This window comes from Nesoenas mayeri (assembly GCF_963082525.1).
Source record: "Nesoenas mayeri genome assembly, chromosome: 3".
NCBI classification, from domain to species: domain Eukaryota; kingdom Metazoa; phylum Chordata; class Aves; order Columbiformes; family Columbidae; genus Nesoenas; species Nesoenas mayeri.
The window spans coordinates 41,828,466-41,850,945 of record NC_137544.1 but is presented as its reverse complement, the minus strand read 5'-3'; the positions used below and the strand labels follow the sequence as shown (position 1 = coordinate 41,850,945).

Sequence of the window (22,480 nt, the reverse complement as noted above, 5' to 3'; positions counted from 1 at the left end):
GGAATAATACACTTGCAGGACATTATTGATGTTTAATAAAGTTGTTGATACTATTAATCTTTAGGTTTGTATCTTTATTTTTTAGAATTAGTGAGGTGAATGAGGACAATTTATAACTTTCAAAGTTCTGATTACGTATTGGTTGAAGATTCAGTAAGACATCATGTACATTTATATTCATTCTGAATTCAAGGTCTATTCAATACCCTGAAAAGAAATGAAGATTTTGTTTTAAATAGAATTAGTCTACATGACAATTCTGAGAAAGATACTGGTTCCCTGGCAAATTCTACTCTTGAAGTTGTACAAACAAACCACTAAGAATGATAGAACGTGCTAAAATTCTGTAGCATTTACTGCTGCTAAGATGCCTACTGGAAAACATCAGCAGCCTTACATGAAACTTGTTTGGGCTCCCCTACAAACTGAAATGGTTAAGCAAAAAATGTTTCCCTATTAAGCACTGAAATAGTATTTAACAGTGGTCAAAACTAGATGATTATTTGATGTACTTCCATTTCTGTAACTACTTATGTATACTTTGGGTTTAGGTAATTTTCATTACAGATCTTTCTTCTTTAACTAGTACAATATACTAGTTAAGTGTGTTGTGAGCAGTTCAGACAGATGGATAGAACAGTAATGATTAAGCGACCAGAAAAACATAATATACAAAGGAGGGAAAAATCAGCTACAGAGATTCATATCAAATTCAGATTATTTGCCTTTACTGAGAGATGGTTTAAAGTCTAAAATGCAAATACATGTATCAACTTGGATCCTTATGACTTCAAACAGCCTGTGCCACTAAGTAAACAAGGTTTTGAGATGATGGTCTCTTCTACTAAACTGACTGCAAAACAAAAATAAAATTTACAAGATCTTTCTAATATCTTTCAAAGACAAAGCAGTCATTCACTATTTTCCTCAGTTTAATACTGAAGTGCCAAGTTGCCTCTCAAATTCCATCAAATAAAATATTTTCTCATTCATTTTCTTAATAAAGATTCAGCTCCTGCTTAATATTTCTAACTTGAAATTGATCCTTGTGAAAATACTAATAGTGTGTTTAAAAATACAAAGCTTAGAGCAACTAAAAGATACTTCATAACTGAGAAGGCATAAAAAAAAAAATCATTTTTATTTTGGCTAAGCCAGTATAGAGGAAAGAAAAGATGGACAATTAGCTCTCTATCACAGTGATATTTCTGAGATAAAAATCAGATTGTAACTCACTTTAGGTCCAATGTTCTCTTCAGGTTCATAGGTTACAAATGATTTATAGTTACCATTTTGTACTTAGCATTCTGGCTTTTCCCATATTGGTAAATACTTAATAGCCAAAGCATTTCCATGATTCATAAATACCTTTTCTAAAATGGCTTAACGTAACTCAAATTGCTTTAAATCAAAGCAAATTTAAATAAAATGTACCTCTGCCTCTTTACAGGAGGTGAAAAAAAAGCTCTGTATATCTGGTGCCTGTATTCTTGTTCTTTCACATTAGAGCTGTAAGTCTCCTCTTTCAGGTCACGTCTTCCACATAAAAGTGCTAAACTAATGCTGCTTAATGACAAATTAATGTCCATGAATAAAAAATACACCTCTAATAGCATAGAGTAATTTGCCATTACAATATCATCATTGGACATGCCCCTGGTTTAATACGATGTATTTAATTCATAACTTAATGAGTGATATATAAAAAGAGAGAGATGAACCCTGCAATTACATTTATGTGAGTCTGTCACCTTATTTGTAAAACCTTAGAGTCATTTACATTCAAATTAGAACAAATGAGTGATTTCACAAAGTGCAGTGATAAATGACCATTGCTGCACAAGACAGAACTGTATTTCCTGCAAAAACATTAACAGTTTCCTATTATTTGTTAAAAATTACAATGCGTATTGGCCAGTGTTGTGTGAATAATGACTTTTTTACTGATTAGGTCAGAAGACTAATACGGAGTAAAAATAAATAATTTTTCTTTTCATTTTTTCTGATTTCCGCTTGAATTTATCTGCTCAAACTGTTACGGACTCACACTGCCACCTGCTGCCCACGCCTGGGGAGGAAGGGCGCCAGCCCCGTGTCTCAGCTCCACTTCAGCCATTTGGCCTTTCAGGTTTCATCTCTCGCAATCAAACTAATTTTCCTGCCAGACTGCCAACTGGGCATGTCATCGAGGACACCGGCAGATAAGGGGAGCTGCGCTACACGATTACAAATACTGCTACTTTGGGGTTCATACATCTAAATTGCCTCAATTGGTAAGGAGAATTAAACGCTAAAGACACTGGGCGGCAGAAAGGACAGGGGGTGGGGAGGAATGGACATAAAACATTAGTATTGATCAGATGGTAATAAAACCAAAGAAGAATTTTGTACATTAAGCATTCTGGGATCTGTCAGCCTGTTTACAGCTTTATAACAATAATAGAAATATTCCAGAAGCATGAATCTCTCAGGGGCTGAGGGACAGATCTGACAGAGGCCACACTGGCTAGAAAGACAACATGAGAAAGGCAGGGAAGGAAACAAGGAAGGAATATAGCTTCTGTGCTCCTTTTTAAAACACACACCAAAGCTCCTCTCCCTTCCTGACAGAATTTGCAAAGAGAAAGAAGATGTAGCAGCATCTGCCTCTTCCCTACTTGTGACCTCTCCTGCGACTGCCACAGAAGATTGGCAATGGGTGTCCATACAACCAGCCAGACTTTGATTAAAAATTAAGGATGGGAGCTTTAGTCTTGCCAGCAATAGTAAACCTAGACACCGCAGCATAATTTTTCACATGTCCATCAGCAGTTCAAATTCACCTTTGCCAACCATTACTTCATTAGGAAAAGCAGAACACGTACACACAGTACCAGCAGGTTCCTGACCATACTTGTACCACTTTTTCTAACAGTTAACACCCCAGGACCAGAATATCCACTGTCACATCACAGTCAAATAGCTGCAAGACTACTATAGCAAGAACAGAATTCCAAGTGACTGGATATACTGTTGTTACTTTCTTCACTGACACCAACTGAAAAAAAATGGAGAAAACCACCATCATTTTTTTTTCCTGAGTTTCATTCAAAGTTGGAATCCTTGCAGTGCATTCATGTTTCATATATATAAATTCATATCTCTATAATATATCTGTATGTTAAAGAGAGAGGAGATAAATTCCAAAACTTAGTTTTGAGCTTTGTACAGGAACTTTCCTAAAGATTGTCAACAGCTCAATGACTCAACAGCTGACAAGACACGCTCCTTCAAGAAACAGCAGGCTAGCACAGCAACAACAGGTCGCATAACACTGAGAACCAGCAAAATGCAAGATTATATTATTTCTGTCTACTTTGTATTCTTGGTATGGGAAGGTCACTCTGACATGCAATAAAGTTGGTGGACTCAAGTTTGATGGTGGTGGCTTTATAAACCACCACTCTGATTCTGGGCCAGTGGGGGGGGTAGAAAGTGTACGTGAAGGTACTTAAGATTAAAAGCTCAGTATTAGTTTAAAAAAGGCAAGCCTTGGTTGCTAGATGACCTTTAGATTTTTTTTTCCTAGCAGTTTAATTTGCTCTATATGAAAGACTCGGGAGCTAAAATTCCAACTGAGATGTGGGTTCTAGCAATACAAAGGTGATGCTCTCAGTCTCTGGTGTAAGAATCAATTTATCTCTGAAGGAGCGTATCTCTGTGAAAGTTGGAATTGTGCTGTGGGCACAGTTCCAAAAGGAGAAGTTTGGTTTGAGAAAAATAAATAGCTTTGGAGCTTTGGCCCCCACCGCATATGCAAACCATGTGTACTCCTTTTCATTCCACAGGCAGATTCAAATGTAGCTTCTTCCTTTTAAAAACAGTAAAATACATCTGTCAACAAACAGGGTCAAAAAGTTTAAAACTAGGAGAAGAAAAGATCTAGATCATTAGGTGCTCATAAACTAAAATTTTTTCATGGTGTATAAGCCTAAATTGACCATTAAGGGTCAAAGGTTAAAATCAAGTGCCCCTACCCAGGACAACTTGCCTTCTTCAATTATTATCAATAACTATTTAGGAGGTCTTAATTTAATTATTAATCTAATTTTTGCATTCCAGGCCTGATCCTGCTCACTGTCTGCTTTTATATGCAAGAATCCAGAGCATACAGTACAGAGGAAGCTCCAAGAAAATTCCAGTTGACTGCTGCTGTACAGTGCTGTGTTTTTTCAGGCTTATTTTAATCACTCAAAATGTTATTTTTAGCTTAAATTACTCCTCTTTATAGATGCTACAACCAACATCAGTAGCAAGTGGGCAGACATACCTGTGGCAGAGTCCTATCCACTGTAATGAAGTTTCTAAAAGGTAACCTAGTACATCTATTATTTAGCAGGGAGATTAATGCAGTGAAAACTAAAGGGAAATTCAGCATCAAACTTTTAACTTCCCTTGACACAAAAACATTTATTTTCCCAAGAACTATTTTTAACAGTCAGGGGAACTTTAATTGCAATCAGGATCACTGGTCATGTTTACTATACTTGCTGTTCCTAGCTACTGAGAGAATAGGAAATTATTTCCAGTACCAAGTAGAAGGGCAGTCAGCTAACACCACTGCTACTGTAGTAATGCTGCACTGAACACAAAAATATGCAACTGTCCAACCAATAAACTTAACATAAACAATATCCCAGACTCTGTCCAGTATGGAAACTTAACTTGTTCTTCACAAAATGTGACTGACCTGGCAGCAGAAAGTTAAAGGAACAAATGCTAACAATCCTGTCGTTTTGCCTCTGAGCCTGAAACTAGTGGGCTGCTTTGGATAGTTCTGCAGCTTCTAAATGCTTCACTCATATCTATCACCTGGAATGTAACTCAGGAGGTATACAGAACTCCACTGAAAACTATAACACTGGACTTCAGAAAATACAGAAAAATCACTTAGCTTTAAGATTTCAAATATGGCCAGGTCTCTGAATGCCAGTGGAGATCAAACTCTGTTTTGAAACATGATTACCAAAGCTATACCCAGAAAATATTTAGTTAACGTTGATCAGTAGAAGGAAATACCATTAAAAACTTGTATTCTGAATAGCATTCCCCCCCTTACTAAGACTCTTTGATTGTTGAAATAATTTGTAGTTTGAGGCTGTCTTTGCTACTGAAATACACAAACAGCTGAAGACAAAGACAAAACTTCTTACATCTACAACCAGTTATATAACTCAGACATATTTATGAAACAAACATTCCTATGTTCTGAATAAATCTTTTAACACATTTATTCTGTTGCATAAGAATAAAGTCATCAGGTACCTTTCAGAAAAACATTTGCAAGCTTTAATGTGCAACATGGGTCATCACAAACACACTAATACCACATTCTCTACAGCTCCATTTAAGAAGTCCCTTCTCAGGCCTCTGTCACATTCAATGCATTCAACTAGCTTTCTCTTGCCTTATCTATTGTCATAGTAGGACAGTTATGGTCCACTGGAACAGTAATGGCTAAAGCTTTTCAAAGGGAAACAAGATGTATAAAGAACTGGCTGGAGGGCGGAGCCCAAAGAGTTGTGGTAAACAGAGTCAAATCCAGTTGGCGGCTGGTCATGGGTGGTGTTCCCCAGGGCTCAGTATTGGGGCCAGTTCTGTTTAATCTCTTTATCAATGATCTGGACAAGGGGATTGAGTGCAACCTTGATAAGTTTGCAGACAACACCAAATTGGGTGGGAGTGTAGATCTGCTGGAGGGCAGAAAGGTCATACAGAATGATCAGGACTGGATGGATTGTTGAGACAATTGCATGAAGTTCAACAAGGCCAAGTGCCAGGTCCTCCACTTGGGTCACAACAACACCGGGCAGTGCCACAGGCTCAGGGAAGAGTGGCTGAAAATCTGCCTGGTGGAAAAGGATCTGGGGGTGTTGGTTGACAGCTGGCTGTGTATGAGCCAGCAGTGTGCCCAGGTGGCCAAAAAGGTCAACAGCATCCTGGCTTGTATCAGGAATAGTGTGGTAAGCAGGACTAGAGAAGTGATTGTACCATTGTACTCAGCACTGGTGAGACCCCACCTTGAACCCCTTGTTCAGTTTTGGGCCCCTCACTACAACAAAGACATTGAAGTGCTGGAGAGAGTGCAGAAAAGGGCAACGAAGCTGGTGAGGGGTCTAGAGCACAAGTCCTATGAGTGGCAAGTGAGGGAACTGGGGCTGTTTAGCCTGGAGAAAAGGAGGCTGAGGGGAGACCTTATTGCTGTCTACAACTACCTGAAAGGAGGTTGTAGCATGGAGGGTATTGCTCTCTTCTCCCAAGTATTAAGTGATAGGACGAGAGGAAATGACCTCAAGTTGCACCAGGGGGATATTTGATTGGATATGAAGAAAAAATTCTTCTTGGAAAGGGTTGTCAAGCACTAGAACAGGCTGCCCAGGGAAGTGATTGAGTCACCATCCCTGGACGTGTTTAAATGGTGTTTAGATGAGGCTCTTAGGGACATGGTTTAGTGCTAGATTTAGGTTATAGTTGGACTCTATGATCTTAAGGATCTCTTCCAACAAAAATGATTCTATGATTCTAACAAACTGAAGTGTACTAAGATGGTTAGTCTATAAGAAAGAAGACCTGTCTTACAGTCAAAATAAGATCTTGTTTTTTTCTGAGACAACTCAGATGAAATGCCTTAAAGACCAGTAAACATAAAATTCAACATTGGCTTGAAATTAATCTGCCCCCAGTGCACTTCAAACCTTCTTCGAGAAGATCAATCAGATTAATTAGATCAGTAAAGTCTTCTTCGGTACCTTTGGCACCAAATATGCCTTTGAACAGACCTGCATATGGGCCAGGCCAACTGCATTTTAAGCAAAAAAAAAAACTTATTTAAATCCTTGGAATAATTACAGACCCCAGACAGAAGTATTGAGAAAAGATGAAACTGTCTAGAATTCCAAAAACTGATAAGCTGGAACATTTGGAGAAAAAGAAGAGCTGGAACAAGCTCTAACATTATAAGAGCAGCAGTCCTACATGGGCACAGCCTGAACAAACTGTGTTGTTATTACACAACAATAATAAATGACAGCTAGATCCCACATATTGTATTTCCTGAATTTATTCTAAACTAAGCTAAGTTTGTGATATCCAAACAACTCAAAACAGCAAGAAAGGAATTCACCAGTGTGGTAAATGAACTCGGCAGCTCTCTGGAACTCCAAAACATCTTCAGAAAGAAGAGGCAAGAATTATTCTCTTCTCAGAATCGGTATCATAGCATGTGAGGTCAGGTGTGATAAGACACCTCAGTTCCTAGCTGCAGCAAGCATAAGTGGCTTTAAGAAAGCCTTCTTTAGCTACTTCAATTTTATTTTTAAATAGTACCAAAATAATAGATATTTTTGAGGTCATCCAATATTATCTAGAACATAAACAGACATTTGATATAATTAATGTGGACCCTGAAAAATATCAGTCTTTATGTAGAGCATCTTGTTGATCTCTGCTAAAAACTTTTACACAACTACTCAAGATTGATTACTTGTATGTACTGTAACTTGCAGAACAAACAAGACAAATTCCTACTGTGATCTATTCAGTTTGCAAATCTGTCACCAGACATGCCTTGTTGGGGTAAACCTGGTAAATAAATACTGTAAAAAGAGTAAAATACACTCTAGAGCCCGACCTGACGTAAGCTACAGTCATTCTATAGATGTCCCTGCAGATTCAAAACCTCACAATGATACTCTGATTCAAAAATACTTTACAGAACTACCACCACTCTCTGTCTCCCAACATATATTCTCCTCTTTATCCTCTACCCTTCATCCACTCTACCTAACTCCCTACCTCCACCATTATACATATGTACACTGGGTCCCACTCCCTTGTCATTTTTACACCAACATAGCTCCAGTTACTCAGAGTGCAAAGAACTCCTTCACGTTATTTGAGTAACTGCCTATTGACTGTCACCTCCACAGCATTTTTACTGGTCTGTTAATTAGAGTAATTTGGCAGCAATGTTTGTTCACTCAGGGCTTGTTTTTGTTTTGGTTTGGGTGCTGGTTTTGTTTTTTGTTTATTTGTTTGGGGTTTTTTTTGTTTGTTGCTGGATTTTTTTTTTGTTTGATTTGGCTTTGGTTTGTGGGTTTGGGTTTTTTGTTTGTTTTGGGGTGTGGTTTTTGTGGTTTTGTTTGTTTTTGTTGTGTTTTGTTGGGGTTTTTATTCTTTTTTCTTTTTTTGAGGGCGTGGGTGTGTTTGTTCATTTGTTCTTAATTCATTAGCAGTTTGTTCCTAAATAGCTGACTATGCCATGAACATCACAGACCAGATTCAAAGTACTGCTAATTCTACAGTTGACTTTCCACTGCAGCAGCCTCAGGATCAGCAAGTATTAAGACAGTGCCAAGGAAAGAGCTACAAATACCTGAGGCTACTCAACAAAAGTCATGGAAGATGTTAGTACAAGGACTTACATTGAGCATATACCTGCTTCTTTCCTACCGTCCTCTCATGTCCCTACCTCACCAGCACTACAATCCTTAGCTCCTTCCCTGCTTTAATATTTCCCCCACCTTCTTTGCTCCAATGGTCTCTTTAGTTCTATATGTGACAAAAGCATGTAAGCGGTATAGACATCCTCACACCAAATGATTTGTTAGGGGGACATTAAATACACTGTATGAATATCAACATTAGACTTGTATGTTCTTTCATGTTACATTAACCCCTTCCTGCGCTTGCCTGACAACTAGTAGGCCAAATGGTTTTGTGGCTTATTTAGCATCTCACATTTCGTATTTCTCAAATTAACCGTCTTTCATGTTACAATCCATGTCTATTTTCTCAGAAAACTTAAATTCCTTCTTACTTTCCTGAAAACAAAGTTGTTACAAATTGCAGTACTCTACCAGCTCCCTTGACTTCCTAATCAATTTATAATGCACATATTAATACCACCTTATTGTCTGAACATACATTTGGAAGGCTTCCCTAAGGCTAACACTCAAAATACAGACTCTTTCTCCGTAAGACACAGAGCATGCAAGTACATCCTGAAGCTCTTAACATAAGATCCTGCATGCCTACTGTACTCAGTTGCTCAGTGCGCTGCCACACTCAGACTCAGACTCTTCAAAGGCAGTTATGCTGCTGGAAGGGAAGCGCATATGGAGAGGATTATGCTGCCGTGAATTGCCATGCCCAACTGTTGTGCAGATACAGTCAATACACCCTATTTCAGAAACAATACTGAAAAAGTATAGCAAAAAGGAAATAGTTCTGTGGAATTCCTATTGCAATTTTTTTTTATAAGGCTTTTCATTGATATCTATCAAAGATATGTTCCTGCTACCATTGTGAGCCATCTCCTATACAAACCAAGAACAAAAATTACTTTTTTGGATTCAGATTTTTGCCTCATCATGACAGCACTAATGCTGATAATATTATCAGCATTCTGGGCACAAGGCCAGTTGACAATAAGGTACTAAGCCCTGCCCCTTCAGTGAGAAGTGAAAGTACCTTGGAAAACACATCAATATTCTGCTATTCTGTCGCAAACATTTGTGAATCTTCACAATACTCATGATCACAATAGGGAAATATTTAACATTTGGTAAAGTGAGGCAGGAGAATGCAAATTCTCTAGTGAAGAACTCCCATGTGCTGATACTAATCAGTGGACCATCCTTGTTTTCAGAACTGAAATGGACATAATGGATAGGAGGAGAAAGCAACTACCACAAACTGATACCCAAATTACACTCTAAATTCAAGCCTCCTGAGATCTAGTTTCTTGCCATTTAGGTTACACCAGGTATTGTACTAATACTCTCCTACTGAAATTAGGCTTGAAACAGAAGTTTACCAAACAGAAATGGCTGATAATCAGGCAGAAAAACCTCACCTGAATGAGATAGTGAGAACACAAACTGAGAAGTTCCAGCAGCTGCAAATGACTCCCAGCTGCCAAGACATCCTGTATCACCCCTGGCTCCAAGAGGATCTGTAAAGAAGAAAATGGAAGGTTTGTCATGTAGAACTCAGAGTAATTCTGGAAAATACTACAGGCCTTTGTTATTTCAGATATTTAAGTCAACACAAAGAACAGAAGGAGTAAAATTAAGCATAAAGAGAAGTCTTTGCAGGATGAGGACAGAGCTAATCTGAATTGCCCAAAGGATTTTTAAGCAGATTTTCCTGTGAGAGTCCATAAGTCACATCACCCCCTAAATCCTTTAAAATGAAATGCACGTTATTTATTTTAAAAGGAAACTTTTCAAAATAACAGAACTTCCTTTTGTTATCCGTATACCTGGATGCTTCCATATACACTGATGAATCAGGCCAACGGAATCGATTCAGAAGTCTCCAGTATTAATATTATTCAAGGATTGGAACAGCCTTCCCATTCTGCATGGTACCACTTCATAATTTTCCTAACCACTGTCTTCATTTTACAGAGCAAGGCTGTGAAGGCACAGAGTGAACATGCTGCTGGGGAAGTGCCAGAAAGGGCTTAGAAACCAAGACTGATTATCCTGTCACTTGCTCACATAAAACTCCTACTCATTTCAATCAAAATCACGCACAGGCAGCAGCCAGGATAATTGGGCCTGAGCTCCTAGCCTGCTGTCTTGGGGTCAGCTTGTTAGAGAATCCCTTTCAGGACACAAGAAAGTCTTTGGGAACATAGACACTGGTCAAATTCTTATCAGCAATCACATTACAAACTATACAAACTTATTTAAATATAAGTGGTGCAGCATCCAAGAGAAATCACAAATGCCTGAGAAAAAATATTTTTTCCAAGAACTCAGTTTATTCAGAGTCTTATCCTTGTATTTCCCCTGGCAACTCTGGTTTCACACCACATGAGGTCAGTCTCTCACTGCTCCACAGGGAAGAAAAGCTTTTTTTTCAGATGCTTTTTCTTCTTCCCACACAATTTAGTTTTATCTTACAGCATCATTTGTATGTCCCAAATGCAGTGGAGTAAGGACGACAGCATACAAAAGGAAAGACACTCATCAGCATCTTGTGTAGTTAAACTGGTTTTGAGGGAAACTAAAAAACAAACAAACAAACATGTATGCATTTCTTCAAGCAAAACCACAAATTATCTCCAACTTAATGGATATATTAGGAACAGGAAAGAAGGGGATTTATTGTTATTTATATAAAGAACTCAGTTACATTGAGTTCTGTCAGTGTCTGACATGCTTAAAGCCTGTGCAAGTCACTATATATATTCATACTATGTTATAGGTGAATGTAATGTACATACTGTATAAAAGTTCTTTATCTAGCCAGAAAGACATTTAGAGATCTTAATGTAAATGAAAATCAAGCCCAGAACAATTCAGGTTTTTGGCTGGTACTAATGAGATTACTATGCATGATGAGACGTAGTTCAATGGAAAGCTAGAACGGATTTCAGTTACAAAAATATCTCCAATAGGTATATTTAAAAAAATAAGCAGCACTGTTAAATATTTTCAAGTGAGAACTCAAGGTCAAACTGACAAAAGAAGCTGGTTTAGACCTTGCAGCATTTGTTATTCAGACATCGTTTACACTGAGGAAGTTGTCATCTGAACTGATGTCATATTACTTACTAAATGCCAGCCACCAGCTTAGCATTGTTAAAGACACGATATGAAGAGAACAGAAACCCTAAGCAGATTACTGCCTCGTAGACATAGACAAACTATATTTAACTGTGATAATATTAATGTATTTTAAAGCTACAGCAATCCATTTACAAATAATACTAGTAGCGTTATCAGATGAGAAGCAGTACAAGAGGAAAGGAGGCTGACTGGTTGATACCTACAGGTGATTTGCACAAAGTCAGCAACAAAAGTTCATTTTGAGATGGCAGACTAATATTTCTTACACATTTTCCCATTTCTTATAGCTTTCCTAGACCATACAAGATTTATTCTGCTGAGATAACACATTCACCTTTGCGTTTCCCACAATAACTTAGGAAAGTCTATTTTGCCTCTTCCCAAGACTTTGCCTTAAATTGAACTGAATTTTTATTCAATACTCCTTCGGGTATAGGCAAAACCACTAATTCACCTATGCTAAATGTTCACCATAAGCACACTGCATGCTGGGAAATGCGCAAGAAAAGGAGGATAAGAAGGAAGAAAATATTGCAAGCCTTCCTTCTACTGAAACTGAGGTAGTTGACAATTATTACACACCTCTTAGTCTCTATGCATTAATACAATTACTTGATTTTTATTAATTACCAGCATAGATGTTTATATGCTAAATAGGCCATCCAGCTGAATCTTAACAGTAAATGCACATATGCACACCACAAGTACATACAGTGAATTTCCTCTGCCTAACCCTCAAAACAATAGCTCTGAGGTCTTCAAAGTGATGCTTTTTGAAAATTAAGGAGAGAGAAACTAAGATCTACTTGGGATTCACACCTTTAAATTTCATCACAAATTATTAGGGTGAAAACTAAAGAGAAAAGCTTAATCAATTTCCCTACTTCATCCTCAACCCAAGGGTTACAAGGCATAATTATCAGGGCAGAAAGTCGGGAGTGATTTAGAACCATCAACTTCAGATAAACATTGCCATCTTCACCAGTGAAGGACGTGCTTCTGTATGACACATGCCATCTTGAGACTTTAAGACTGGTTTCCGTGCTATTTTTGTATTAGTTATATGCAATTCAGATATTGCACCTGGCTGCATCTTACAATCAACCCTCCATTCAACTCTTATTTCTGAGGTTTAATTCTCATTATGCTCTCAACTTTTCTCTGGCCCACGATGCTACCACCAAAAAAAACAGTTTAACAACCTTCTCCCTGTATACAATGGGCAGATCTTGCCGACAGCCTGAGTAACTTACTTTCCCAAGCCACCAGGTCTGATATACAGCTTGTTTTCAAATCAGTCTCCTTTGTCAAGTTCTCTTCCTCCTCACCTGCGATGATTGTGTTTGCAAACAGGAATCTTGTTTTTCAAGGCAGCCTCCATCATCCCACAAACCCTTCAGAAAGCACACTCTAAATTCAGTTCACTCCCCCTTGTGGGGGATAGAAAAGATGCAAAAATTTGGTGTTTCTTTGCAAGAGAATGCTGAGTTCACAAGATCCAGAAAGGCGGATTACGCAACTTCTTAGATCCACAGTTCTTAAACATACAGCTTAAATCTCTATGGAAATGCATCACCATTGACACTTTTTTGATATATTGAGGAAAGCTGCTCTGCAAATGCAAGAACTAGAAACTTTCATAAATTAAACCAGAGCTTCTGAAACACAATCCTGAGGCAGAAAATGGAATGCTATAATCAGCCACATGATCATAGATGCAGGTGCAGATTAACTATCACCTCTATGGAGCCTCATGAGGTTTACATCCAGAAAGAAAATAACATCTTTCAATTTATCACCTGAATATTGCCAGCCATTATGTTTCATCCAGGCACTTTCAGGCAACTTCAGGCCCAAGGAGGCTAAAATGTGTTCCTAGACAACAATGGAGAGATTGAGGATGCACTTCAATCACCTTCATTTCAGCTACTCATTTATACCCCTGTATTTCCTTCTCATTTCCATACAGCTGCTTGTGGGGCCATAGAATAAGTGAGGCAGTGACATGATTCACATTGAAAATAAAACAGCATTATTCTGTAACAGTAAGGAAATAGGTAATGTCATCTCAGACAATTCTAGAAAGTAAACCATATGGAATTTAACAAAGAAAAGAAGAAGAAAAAAGAGTCTTAAGATTCCTGCCTGTCTGGTGCAAAAGAAAACTCCTTCTTGACTCCATTTTTAGTGATCAGCATTTCAAACAAGACAGGCATCTAACAAAAGTACCACTTGCTTTTCCTCTCTGGAGACCATTCTGTGTTCTTCAAAACAATCAAAAAGTAAGATTTCTTTCAGAGCAATTTAGACTGCATTTCACTCACAACCAGTTAGCACTTCTGCCTGCCTGCCTGTTCATTCGCACTTCAGTTAAATCCTAAGCTCCTTGCACGTTGAGAAGTACTGATTCAAAAAAGTGTGAGGAGGGGAAAGAACTTTCTATTTCCCTGCAGACAACTGCCCAAGGCCCAGGCATGTGATATTTGACAGTACTTGTTAGAAAACCCAGATGTCTCATTAGCCAATGCCAGAAGGAATCATGACCAGAATTTCTCTCATATGCTGTTAATTTTTTTCCAGAAAACTAAATTAAAATCTGTGTTAAATGCACTATATATAAATCTCCAGTTGGAAGGCACCTATAAGGATTATTGAGTCCAAATACCTGCTCCTCGCAGGACTACCTACACCTAAACCATATGACTAAGAGCATTGTCCAGACACTCCTTGAACTCCGACAGGTTGGATGCTGTGACCACTTCTCTGAGAAGCCTGTTCTGGTGACCGACCATCCTCTAAGTGAAAAGCTTTTTCCTAATGTCCAGTCTGAACTTTCCCTGATATAGCTTCATACACCATTATGAAGTAAGTACCACTATTATAAGTAAACGAGTAAATATCAATATTATAAGTAAGACTCAAAGTAAATTCACTATATTTTGGGAAGATGTTTCATTACTTTGATTACTTTCAGTTCTATGAAAGCTGTCTTGTCCATAGCTTGATACCTATCAAGAGCAAATAACATTAAACATTTAACTTTCTCTGCAATAAACTGCATATACTGAGTTAATTCAGCTCTGCATTATTCTAAGCCTTCTGGGCAATCTGTAGCTGAACTGTGAACCTAACAACTGGTGGCTGTAACCTAGTGCTAGGCAGAGAAACAAGATTATCCTCATAAAAGTAAAAAAGGAAGTGTCCAAAACTAAGCTTCAAATTGATTTTTTTGGCTTTGAAACTGTATTGAAATACTATGTTAAGTATTTACAGTAAGACATAGTCCTGCTCTAATCAGTTTTGCAGGACCTTGGCATGTTGTCACTGGTAGAAAAGAACAAGGATGGTTGAAGTAACTTTTGTTAGGGACACCAGAAAGTTTAACCAAACCATATGACTCATTTTAATCAAAAGACAACCAGTGGAACTGTCACGTGCAGGGCGCAAGACGTCGCTTAGCCAAGAAAATCAACCATCACAATACAGCTTTGCAGTATACCTCGTCTGCAAGTGAGCTAGAAAGGTTTAACAGAATAAGAAGTGCTAAGATATTGAGAGCTATCTGCTCCCTGTCTGAAATGAAAATGGCAGATTAAATACTGGTTGATCACTAGAAAAATTGTCACCAAACAAGGGGGGAGGGACGACGGGCTGAGGAGAGATTAAAACCAAGATTCTATAAAGAAATCAAAGCAATTATCAGGAGAAATAGTTGTACTTAAAAATATTTATTTCTATTGTTTCTTTACTATCTAAGACGACATTTCAATCACATGTTTGGATTTTTTCTTTAAAGAAAATGTTTGATCAAAAAAAGTGCTGAAGTGTTTGATCAAAAAAAGACAAATAACTATTTCACAAAGGAGCTGTAAGATAACACTTTAACTAATGATAGATTCCTGTGCATGAATTTGAAAAATCACCAGATGGTTCTCCTATCAGTTCATAAAACCCGTTTGGTAAAGTGGTAATTGCTGTTATAGGACTACAGTTTTTAAACTAACTGAATACAAGATAGAGTTAGTAAATAAAGGCAGTAGTTAAATAAGACTCACATTGATAAGGCATTAAAGTAATATTGAGAGCAACCCAGGCACATGAAATATAAATAACAAGATATCTAAAAATATCATGAAGTTATAGATTCGCAACCAGAATAATATACTAACCCCTTTATTAAAGATTGCCACTACATTAGCATTTTGTGAAAGAAAAATTGTTAAATATGCTAAGAAACAGAAAAAGTTTAAAGTCTTTAAAAATCATTAAAATGCAACTTTCTATGCAGCTTTCAAGAAAAGGAAATGTTTCAACATTCTTTCTGCAGGCAGAGTGTAAGGCTCTGTTAATCTTGGGCTAAGATGATACCACAGGACAGCTTCCTCCAAAATTCACTTTTGGAGGAGCTAAACATAAAGGACCTCTCATATTAGGGCTGCCTCTCTGATTCTTTCTTTTCAGCTCTGGTAATTCAGAATCATTTTACAACTTCAAGAAGACAACTCAATTTCTATTAACACAAAAATAAAATATTATGGTTTACAAAAAGAAAAGAGACACCACCAGTTAGGAAAACAGGACTTGGTTAGGAGAACTTGATATTAAGGCTTACTTAAAGCTGCTGGTTTGCTGTATGGTCTTTGGAAAAGTTATTTTCCCCCCAAATAACTTCCTGTTTATGATGCAACAAAGTAAGGACAGCGATTACTTGCTTTTGTAATGTGTTGTGAGGTCCTCAAACAAAATTCTATTTAAATGCAAAGTATTTCTATTACTATAGACAAAAGACATATGATAGAACATAATTAGAAAGAAGAAAGATCCACGTCAGCAAAGCATTTAAATATACATAGCAGTCCAGTTGTGTATTTGTATTTTTGTTGAATTAGGATCACAATCTTCCACTGCAAATTAAACCCAGTGCTCTTGTACAATTCTTTTTTTTTAAATTATGCCACAGTGCCTGCCAGGCAGTTCCAATTTTATATATGTGTACAAGATCAACAAATGATGTAGTTTGCTGGACCTATATTTGATGAGGAATGCAAAAGCCTCATCTGAAATGAAGACCCTCATGGCACTTTTTACATATATATATACACACACACACACATACACACACACACACTTATAAGGCTCTTGTAAGTACTTCTAAGTACTGAAACTTCTCAAAAGCCTGAACGTTTTCTTCTGATCAAAAGCACTTTTTCTTGTAATGATGTGTGACAGAACTTATACATTATTAGAGAATTACTGAGAGCCTACATGCATAGAACAAAACCAAATTCTGCTGCTATTTTTTTTGTTAGTTTCTATACCAACATTTCTTCATGATGAGAAGAGATCATATGAATGGATAAATTCAGTTGGAATTATTATATTTAACATGAGTTTTACTTTTATTCTGTCAGACAATCAATTTTCTCTTAAAAGTGAAATAATTTCTGCAGTAATTACAATAAGGCACTGTCTGCCTAAGTAGAAAGGAATATAAAGTTGGTATTTTAAGTCCACAGCTGTATTTCAAATTAAGAAAAAAGATGCAGGGATGATAGTTTCACTGCAGATTGCAATGTCATGCTAAAAATTAAATTTCTTAATTTTGATAACTTTCAAAAACTGCAGGAAAATATTGCCATCGTGTAGTATTAAATACTTCCACCAGATGTCTCCAACATATTATTTTACACAGAAAGTTACGTTTGAGTTACTACACTTCAAATTAAGTTTAGCAAAATATTAAAGAAAAGAAAGTTGAAACTAAACTCTTTATACATGGATACCTCAGTACTGTCCCTAAGTTTTTGTCTATTCCACAGCATTAGCTAAAGAAACAGAAATTTTTTGGACTAACATTTTGGCTAAATATGTTAAAAAAAAAAAATTCATGGCTTTCACTTTTAAGAGGCACATCAGCTACTATCTTGATATCTACATTTTCAGAGCAATGTAAGATTGTAATTGGCATGAATGAGTTTCGGGTTACTAAGAGATATTCTCATAGAATTATATGGAATCATTGTTTGTTTGTTAAAATCAGAAAGTTCACAGACCCAAACTAAAGACAAGACTGTCTTCAGAACTCTCTCTGATGTAAGCACACAGTAATCCAGTTATTTATTAACAGTCTTTGTGGATTACTCCCACTCACTACCTTGAACTGCTCAACCAGATTCTGCCAGCCTGAGTCAGTACACAAGCAATGCTCAATACATGGAAATGCAGTGCCAGAAGAGAATTTCGAGGACAAAAGGAAAACTCGATGCTGCTAATTCTCAGACACACATATCACTGAGTTATGCTTCAAAGGCATCTTAAGAGAACTCCTAGAGTATCCTTCTCATTTCTGTGTGCTTCAAAGTAGCATTCTGTGTATCTGATAGACAGGACAGTGTGCAAATTTTGCCCTGTACGTACACGCACATCTGTATTTAACTCAAGAAGACCATTCATTTATTCAAATGCAAGACTCTAAAGTCTCTAAAAGATCAAGGATAGAAGGCACATATTATTTACTAAGGAGGTGAGAATACTATCCTGGAAGCAAGATGAGGCGGATTGTTGGCTTACAAAGGAAAAACCCAAACACAAATCCACCTTTTCAGGGTCCTAAACATATTTTACACAGCTTTATTAGACTTCGGATTTCACGGAAAGATAGGGGCTGTACCTCTATTCACAGCAGATAGGATGGCTCACATACAAGTCAGTTACAAGCTATCTTCTCAAAATTGGCTTTGGAAAGTATCTTTTGGATATTTCTATTTAGCAACCAAGAGTTCTATTTTCAGAATAATCAACCTAAAGTGTCAAACTATTTCCATTTATACAGGTGCTCCACAGCACAGGAAACATTCATTTTTATATATGAAAACTTTCAGCTGAAGAAAAACAAAAAGTATATTGATGACAAGCCGTGTAATGAGATCTTCAGTCAATTCAGTAATATAGCATGGCATCTCTGCCTCTTATTTATATCAAAGAAATCTTTGAATAAGTTATGTTTTCCATAATAACACAAAGAAATTTCAAGTGCTAATCCAAGGCCAATGCTAAAGTGTAACTGTTGTGTGGGCTGGTGACAAAAATAGCTCCTTTAGAACAGGTAAAAAAAAAAAAAAAAAAAAGCCTTTCCTTATTTTTATTAAATTCCCTTTGAAAAAAATTAAGGCCACATGCTCAGTTCACAATATGGAAACAGATACCTTAAATTTGTACAACCCAAAAACTCTTCCATAATAACATAAAAGGAATTTAAACTTTTATTTTCTAAATCAACTAATACACAAATATATATTAATTAACTCAATTGTTGTAACAATATTTCCAGAAATAGTCTGGTTATCTAGAATTTTTGAATCCAAAGCACAAATAGATGAGTATTTAGAAGTTCTGAGCTCACTATCCATGACCTCTGAACAGAGATATAGAGCAACACTCTCCAACCATGCAGTCCACAGATATGAGTCTTTTTTCTTTTTTTCAGGAGGAGGAGATGATGTGGGGGAGGGAAGAGCAGCATCACTCTGCATTTTCTGAAGTAACGTAACATGATACATAACCTGCTATCATAAAAAGTGTTACAATAAAAATGTACAGTATCTGTAAGGATTTACAAAGATGCTTGGACTGCATCTGTCCAGAGAGTAAGAGACTAATTTTCCACTCAGTTATATAGTTTGTCAAATACAGTAGAGTTTATAATATGTTTTATAGGAAAACACATCGGGAATTTTGCCTTTCTTTACATTCAATTTAACATGCAGAATCAACTCACATTAAGTTTTTATGAACAGTCAGGCCACCATAAAAGGGGCATATGACTCCCTACATGGTTCACTACCTAGTAACTATGCACATAAACAATGTGAAAATTAGACAGTCCCTCTACAGAAAAAAAAAAAACCACCACACATCACGCAACAAGTGTATTCAGAGTAAGATCTATTTAATCAAAAGACCTTGTACTGGGCATTGCACAAGAAAAATAATTTCTATTACCTCTGCAAAGGTCATCTTCAGTTTTTACTGAAGTTTGCTTTCATTTGTGTCTCTTAACTTGAAGAGCTGTACAGTACCTGTCCAGTATACGCAAAGTCCAGAGCTTGTTTTAAACCAAGGCTTGTGACACCATGCAAATTCACCTCATCGGCTTCACTTTCAACCATGCAGAGACTAAACATTGCCTATGGAAAGAAAATACATGTTATTAACCATTAGAAACAACCATCCGTGAAGGTCAAGGAAGAACAGGATTGATTTTCCCACCTTCGCTAGCCTTTGCTTTCCCTTGGATAAAAATTTTAAGTCGCAATACACTTGTGAACTATACCAAGTTTTCAGTACTAACCCCATAACAATCAATCTTGCAGCTGAGTCCTTTCATCAATAAAGAAATATAAAACCTTATTCTAGAAAAACTGAAACAAATCCCTTTGGAACATATACATACACACACTTCCTAACTAAGTAATTAAATGGGAACAGTCACATAATAAATCAGCATTCAATAAAAAGAGATAAAAAACTGGACTCTGGAAAAACAAAACCCTACATGAAGACTATTAGAGATAATACTTAAGTATATTATCATTTTATATAGAAAGGAACAATAAGCCATACACAATTACTTGCATGAGAAAAGGGGGCAGTTAGTACAGCAGCTTTTATAACCAGTCCTTTCCAAATAAGCACCCCTGACCAGAATGTGAACAAGGTAATACTCAAGTTATTGAATGAAGAACAAGGATAGAGATGCAGTTATCTAAATTTACAACCTGCCCTTGTTATTGCCCTAGTTTCTCAGATCATAAAACCTAAACTGAAGATTGGCAAAGTGCTACAGAACTTCTCTGAAAATAACATTGAGGAGAGCAACTGACCCTTTCATCCAGTCTTACCTTTCAGAACATCCATCTTCATTGCCTTCCTTCATTGAAGCAACCCTACTCAGACTCCAAATCCTTGCAGGAATCTATTTCTTCCCATCCATTAAACTTCGACTCCTGTCTTTGCCCCTCACTCTTCCCTCCCAGCCTGCCCTCCCGCTGCAAAACCCCTTCTTACCACTGCTTCCCTCTTCTTATCAGTGCCATTCTCCACTCCTATGCTCTTCCAGAAAAAATAACCTTTATCTTTGTCACTCTCCCACATATTTTTTAACAAAATATACCACTCACAGTCTTCAGACTGTAAACTGTGAACAAATAAAGTGAACACATCTACCATCTGTCATTGCTAGAGAGAATCTAAACTTAGTCCCAGTAGGTTTTCTGCCAAACTGTTAATGCCTTTATGTAGGCTATGAACTTCACCTTGGAGAACTCCAGTAAAGAAGCACTTCTTATGAACATATCCTCTGCTACTTCTGTCTCTACTCCAGCTCATACCTGCAGAAGGTGAGGCAGTCAACAAGCACACCGGGTTTCATATTGCAACCTGTCCATCAAGCACTGCTGAGTTCAAAGAAAAAAAAAAGTCCTACACCTTCTAACAGTTTAGCAGATAGTGTTCACCTAGACCCAGGTGGCTTCCTTCAAGAACTGAGTGTTTCCTGCAAATAAGTAATTTCTTCTGAAAGTGTTATCATTTTCAACAGTAAAATGCCATAATTTGACATCAATCTGTTGCCTGGAAATCATCCAATACAACCAAGAGTGAAATTTATCACAAGGTCACTCCTTGTATTTTTGCAATTTCTTTTCCAATCAGGGCTGCTTCTGAACTGGCAACACAAAAGAAGCATCAAATAGTTTAAAAGGTTTATCAAACAAATGTATTAAGACACAGCAATGAAATATACCTGTAGAGAAAAAAAAAAAAAAAAATCTAACCAATTCAGGCACTTTTCTAATTCCATTAAAAATTGTAATCGGAGTTGAAGACTTCATCGTCATTTAGATGTAGCAAATGCACTCTAATAGCTACTGTGAGGCTTCAGGGCTTGCCAGGAACTGCAAGGTACCCAGCAACCACCTGTTCTCCTGCAAAAGCAGACCTCCAGTTTGTGTCTGGAAGAAACAAGCTCCTTTTCTCAGAAATTCACTACTAAATAAACTTGTTGGATAATATTTTCTTCCCTACATCAATACCTAAATCTCAAAACAACAGCTGTCTACTTAGCTCTTACAAGGTTAGATTACGCACCTTCTCTGTACACTCAGTTCCACCAGAGTGCCTGCAGGAAGGCTGGAAATGCTCAGTGACACAAAATGCTGCATGCTCTGCATTCTCTGACTGTGCAAGAGCAACTGTTTGTACACAGGAATCATCAAAAAAAAAAAACCAGTGTGGCTACTAATAAAGTTTCTAGTCTGATCAAGGGCTGGATGTCACATAAAATGTGTTAAGCTTACAAAGAAATAATCTGTAGAGCATAAATCACATCTATGAAGAACTGGCAGTTTTTCTTTGTAGATTTATCAAAGTTACCTTTAGGAAGCTATTTTATTGCACCACAGATTCCAACATGGTCCTTACACAGGGTTTATTACTACACCTACCTTAGTACACTCAGCAGGATCGACCACTGACTCAGTCACTCTGTAATTATCCACAGCATTTAACAAACCCAATCTCCAGCAAAGCTTTGACCCCCTGCCAATTAGCACTCTCCCAGGCAAGGCCCAGGCTGTGGCTCAGGGGATAACTCAAACCATGGCTGCTCCAAATAGACAGCATGGATAAACCCAGCCTCTTTACAGAGAGGAAAAGGTTTAGCCATATGGACACAAGTCATGCTGTGCCAGTTTGCTTTTAGGGCCAGAAAACAAGCCCTTATCCGTCTTATTTACTGGTACAGACATAGCCCAATAGTGCAATGGGCTATCAGAACTGTAGCTGCCAGTAAGCCACAGGAC

At 37.3% G+C, this 22,480-nt stretch overlaps 1 protein-coding gene across 1 annotated transcript in view; it reads right to left on the bottom strand.

Moving 5' to 3' along the window:
* Positions 1–22,480, bottom strand: part of KLHL32 (kelch like family member 32) — a gene marked incomplete at both ends in the record, with an annotated part of 91,493 nt that overhangs the window by 52,485 nt on the left and 16,528 nt on the right. Inside the window, 2 exons of the mRNA XM_080341137.1 lie at positions 9,896–9,994; positions 19,700–19,807. Coding sequence (XP_080197263.1) covers positions 9,896–9,994; positions 19,700–19,807 — 207 coding nt within the window. The remainder of the gene's footprint in view (positions 1–9,895; positions 9,995–19,699; positions 19,808–22,480) is intronic.